At 40.4% G+C, this 6000-nt stretch overlaps 1 protein-coding gene across 1 annotated transcript in view; it reads left to right on the top strand.

The window, feature by feature from the left end:
- LOC308086797 (desmoglein-2.1-like) overlaps positions 1 to 6000 on the top strand; it is a 60654-nt gene that overhangs the window by 32362 nt on the left and 22292 nt on the right. The window contains 2 exon segments of the mRNA XM_080430443.1: positions 2038 to 2207; positions 3444 to 3578. Of these exon segments, the coding sequence (XP_080286569.1) occupies positions 2038 to 2207; positions 3444 to 3578 (305 nt within the window).

Here is a 6000-nt window from a genome sequence, read left to right on the forward strand (position 1 = left end):
AGTGCACAAGCACGGAGTGCATCATAGGTGTTTAAATAAAGAACCTAAGAGGATGATCCTATGATTATTAAGTTGATAGTTGTCTCTTGGACATAGATGAGGAGACATTACAGGAGGATGAAGTTGTTCTGAACTGCATGCCCAAGATATGCCACCAGCGGCATGGCACACAGAGGGCACATTGTCACCTCCCGTTTCCAGTAGTTATGATGAATAGGGCTTTCACACTGTACAGTTATTTGAAATCTGGTGATTTATGTTTGTAGTAATCAAAGGGTAGAGGACGTTTCAATAAATCAATTTGTCAATGTGTCCCCATAACTCCTGAAATGATGTTATGCCCCTAAGGAGTTCTAGCTGCAATATCTGTAATCAGTGGTAAAGTAAAGTAACTAAGTACATTTACTCAAGTACTTAAGTACAGTTTTGAGGTATTTTTACTTTCCAATTTTCAATAATTTTACTCCACTACATCTCTGAGGAAAATATTGTACTTTTACTCCACTACAATTATTTGATAACTTTAGTTACTATAGTTACTTTGCAGATATACATTATTATATTTTAAAACATATATTAACCACTTTAGCCCTATTTTATATACAGGCTGTTTGAAAATAGCAGATCTACAAGCTCACAACGTGTCGCATCGCGACGCGTTCTGAGCTTGTATATCGGCTATTTTCAAACATTGTAGTACTTTCACTTTTGATACTTTAAGTACATTTTGATACCGATACTTTTGTACTTTTACTCAGGTAACATTTTGAACACAGGCCTTTTTACTTGTACCAGAGTATTTTTATATTGTGGTATTGCTACTTTTACTTAAGCAAAAATATCTGAGTACTTCTTCCACCACTGGTAATACCAGCGATGAGAGATTTGTGACATTGAGGATGTGAATGTGAAATAATACAACCGGTTTGCACATGCTGCATGTAGGCACAGAACTAGTCCTAACCCTCCTCGGTGAGGGGTGTGATGCACGGTGAGAGACTCAGGTAGCAGCATGTGCCAACAATAAAAGCTCACCTGCAGTATAAATGCCCTGCAGTCATGACTGGCAGACATTGGTAGTGTCTGGGAATGTGACGCCAGACGGAATCAATGTGGTTCAATGAGCTGTTGGATCAACCTTTAGAAGGGATAGTTCCCTCAAAAAAATAAATAACATTCTATTGATTAGTCTCCCCATGGAGACTTGAATTCATGTTTCATGTTTTTGTCAGCCAATAATTTGATGACCAGCGGATCGGTAATCAGCGGTTCCGGTAGGAGACACAAAGGAGACTGTGTGTCTCCTACCGGAACCGCTGCCGGTCATCAAATTATTGGCTTAGAAATGCGACAAGAAAAAAATATATATCCATGAATTCAAGTCTTATCGATAGGAGGGGGAAAAAAAGTCATTTTGGGGGTGAACTATCCCTTTAAGGCCAGACCGCACCAATGCAACTAGTCGCAACTCCTTGCAACAAAACTGTTTTAAGGCCAGTCCACACCAATGCAACTCCTTGCAACTGCCATTGGGGATAATAGTTGCAAGGAGTTGCATTGGTGTGGACTGGCCTTTAGAGAACTCACTCAACTCATTCAGTCAGAGGTGTAATTTTCCTACTGTAGTATACATGGGTTACATGTATGTGAACCCATGCACAGTGTTTTCATTTAGTTTGCGTTGCTGTCACTTATTAATATGAAGGCAGTGGGAAAACACATTTCCATTACATTACATTATGTGTCTGTAAATGCACAGAATTTCTGAGTGAGTGAGTGAGTGAGTGACTCACTAGCCTCCAACACTATATGATAATGAGTGCTGCACTAAGTAACTCTGACACAGGTACAATGGGTATTGCATAACTGGAGGGGCGTTCTCAGCGGGCGTTCCCAACGGGCATCGGCCTGGGCGTTGGGCGCCTGGGCGTTGGGTCCCCCTGGGCGTTGGGCGTTCCCAACGGGCATCGGCCTGGTTTCTGTAAAATGATCAGATTGTAACATGCAATGTTGTAATGTAATGTTTTATTCCTCCAGGGACTCTGGTGGTCCAGGTGAACGCTACAGACAGGGACAAGCCTGGCACCGACCACACTAAGATCTCCTACACCCTGGAGCAGCAGGAGCCTGCTGATGGAGCCACCTTCTTCTACATAGACAGGAGGACGGGCTCCATCTACGTCAAAGAGCCGACCCTGGACAGAGAGGTGCGTTCGCTAGGAGATTTACTATGCTAGAGGTTGTCACTTCTTCACAACAAGGACCCCCAAATTAATGTATTTGGCCACAGAAGCCCATCTGAAAAGATTTCGTGCCAGGGATCCCCATACAAGATTTGTGTTGTTAAAAATGTGTCAATTTTTTTTGAAAATAGCCGATGTAGCCTACTGTATAAGTGGTTAAACTGATTTTGATGGGGAAACACTGACCCATACAATATGTCTGGTGAGCGATGTGATTGGTCTACTGTGCTATTCCTTCCCATAAATAGAAATTATTGGTGTTCAGATAGAGAGAGAGTTAAGACACGCTCATAAAATATTCCTATATGCAATCTATCCAAAACCAACTTGCAGTTGAAGTGGAATGTGTCTGTGTGCTCAGAGATAACAAGAATAATGTGGAAGTAATGCTTGCCTTCAGGCAAGAAACTTTTCCAAACCCTATTGTATAATTTAGTTCCAAACATTGAATCCTCATAATGGGTGTTGAGGGAGCACACGTGATACATCAAATGGGGTGTGTGTGGCCTAATTCATATTAAATTGGGTGTCTTTCAAATGAAAAAGGTTGAGAATCACTGTATGATTTGAAGGTTACCAGTGGTGGAAAAAGTACTCAAATGTTTTACTTAAGTAAAAGTATCAATACTGCAATAGAGAAATACTCTGTTACAAGTGAAAGGCCGGAATTCAAAATGTACTTGAGTGAAAGTACAAAAGTATTGGTATACTTAAAGTACACCAAAGTAGAAAGTACTCATTATACAGAATGTCCCATTTCAAGTTTTCAAATGTATGAATATATTTTGAAAATAGCCGATCTACAAGCTCACGATGCGACGCATTGTGAGCTTGTAGATCGGCTATTTTCAAATGGCCGAAATTTATATAGGGCTGAAATGCTTAATGTATGTTTAGTAATAATAATCAAAATCTACAAAGTAACTAGTAACTAAAGTTTTCAAATAATTGTAGTGGAGTAAAAATATAATATTTGCCTCTGAGATGTAGTGGAGGGTAGAAGTAAAAGTACTCGAGTAAAGTACAAATACCTCAAAACTGTACTTAAGTACAGTACTTAAGTAAATGTACTCGGTTACTTTCCACCACTGGAAACATCAAATGGGGGTGTGTGGCCTAATTCATATCCAATTGGGTGACTTTCAAGTGAAAAAGGTTGAGAATCACAGTATGATGTGAATGTTCCCTCTCTTGTTCCAGAGGGTGGGTTCGTACGCTCTGACCATCAAAGCAGCGGACATGGGCGGAGCGCCTGGAGGCCTCACAGCAACGACCACCATCCAGGTCAACGTGCAGGACATCAACGACAACGTTCCCACGCTGGAGAAAGATGAGGTACTTTACAACAGCTCAATTCAATTCCATTTGTTGAATTCAGCAAATACTTTCTGTTTTCATGGCTCTGCCGGCGACAACCGTGGTCAGAGGCATGTTTCTTGGTTGTTTGTCCATGTTTTTTGTTTTTTTGTTGTAGATCACAACATTTACACATTTACATACAATCAGAGATTGCCCAAAGTGCTGAACAGACAGAACAGAACGTCAAAATAATCAATATACAGTGCCTATGAGCCTTCGAAGGCACCTGACATACATAGCACAGAGGGAGGGAAAAAGGAATAAATCAATAAACATTAGCAAACATGCTCTCACATGATTAAAAGCCAGGGTAAATAAGTGGGTTTTTAGCCAGGATTTAAAGTTATACAATGCAGAATCCCACATAACGATTTTTAGCAACCTCTGCTGGTCACTACCGTCACTGCATACAATTTCCGTAATCCTCGATTACCCAGAATTCCATTCGTTTTCACCGGAAGCCGGAAGCGTTTCAAAAAGCGATCTTTTAATTGTTTTATACTATCTACGGATCGTTTCTCTTAGCCAGTGGAGCATTAGTTACCATGAGCTGTGCTTTCTTTTTCTGTTCTTTTTCGATCTTCCAATCCTACATTATCTTAACATCAGCGTGAGGTTCCTTTTTGTTATAGCGCGGTAGTTCCTGGCCAAACAGGAAACCGTTGCGGTAGTTCCTGGGGACGTCGGCCACGACGTCATGACGTTGGCCAGGAACGTCATTTCCCCGGGAAAGTCCCCCCAGTCCACTTTCAATAGAAAATATATAAATAAAAGGCTTCCGGGGGTGAAATTCACGGAGTGGGTGTTGTGAAACTTTTGCCACTCGCAAAAGATATACAATTTAACTTTAGTTTTGTTGAAAACGTTACCTAGTATTACTTTAAGAACGACTGAGGGGGCAGTAGCAGCAAAAGCACGGTCACTCCTACAATCAGTGGTGGAAAAAGTACTCCGATATTATACTTAAAAGTAGCAATACCACAATATAAAAATACTCTAAAAGGCCTGTGTTCAAAATGTTACTTGAGTAACAGTCTTGGCATCAAAATATACTAAAAATACCAAAGTAAAAGTACTAAAATGTTTGAAAATAGCAGATCAGATACAAGAGCTTGTAGATCGGCTATTTTCAAATAGCCTATGTATAAAATAGGCCTAAAGTGGTTAATGTAAGTTTTATAATATAATCATTTATATCTGCAAAGTAACTAGTAACTCAAGTTTTCAAACAATTGTACTGGAGTAAAATGCTTTTCTAAGATGTAGTGGAGTAGAATAATGTATAGAAAAATGGAAATAATCCAGTAAAGTAAAAAATCCTCAAATGTGTACTTAAGTACAGTAGTTGAGTAAATGTACTTAGTTACTTTCCACCACTGCCTACATTTTAGTCTGGTATTGGATACAACTAGCAACAGCTTGTCATGAGGGCTCTAGTAGTTCAGAAAGACAAGACAGTCGGTGACAGACCGTGAAGGGTTTTAAAAACGAACAAAATAACCTTAAAATTGATTCTAAAATGAACAGGGAGCCAATGAAGAGAGGCCAGAAGATTGAGTCTGTTCAGGTGAAGTCCATTCATGATATATTACACACACACGTCTCTTGAGACATGCTGTGGTATGCGTACAGACACGCACATAACACACCATTACATGTAACCACAGGCATGCATATCCAAACGTGTAACATGCAAATAATGTATATACGTAGGTTCAAATCAATGACACACACATTCATGTACCCTGGCAAGAGGTGGCGTAGCTGTCAGATTAAGTGAACTTGATTCATTCAAAAGAACACTAGATCCTTTACGGGGGCTGGGTCACACACACACACACACACACACACACACACGAGGTGGCGTAGCTGTCAGATTACGTGAACTTGATTCATTCAAAAGAACACTAGATCCTTTACGGGGGCTGGGTTATAACCTTTACAGGGGCCAGTTTAGAATTGCAGCCACCTGAAGGTACTCTTTTAGGGCAGTTTTGATGGAGAGTAGGGTTTTACACTCCTTCACTATCCAATCACAACTGAGCGGGCCAGACCAAAATCTGGCGAGGGCTATTTATTTTTTTGCACTGGCAGATTTGTCTGGTTTCCAGGCTATCCTTCATGCAGCTACTCTCTCCACCCATGAGTTATTACCCTGACCTCAGCGAGCAGGGTAATAACGCATGGGTGGAGAGCACCTGCCCGAGGGTTAGGCAAGGATATTGTGTGTCTGCACACTCTGACGTATATAAGGCATGCTGCTGGTCCTCTGTCATCTAGTGTTCAAACTGTAGAGAAAAAAATGGATTCTACATAGTGGTTAAAATCATGTTTTATCTGTCATCAGTGTTGTGTAAATTGATATTTGTTGTTTGTTTGTTTACACATTATCTTGTCT

This window comes from Gymnoscopelus braueri (assembly GCF_963280865.1).
Source record: "Gymnoscopelus braueri genome assembly, chromosome: 6".
NCBI lineage: Eukaryota > Metazoa > Chordata > Actinopteri > Myctophiformes > Myctophidae > Gymnoscopelus > Gymnoscopelus braueri.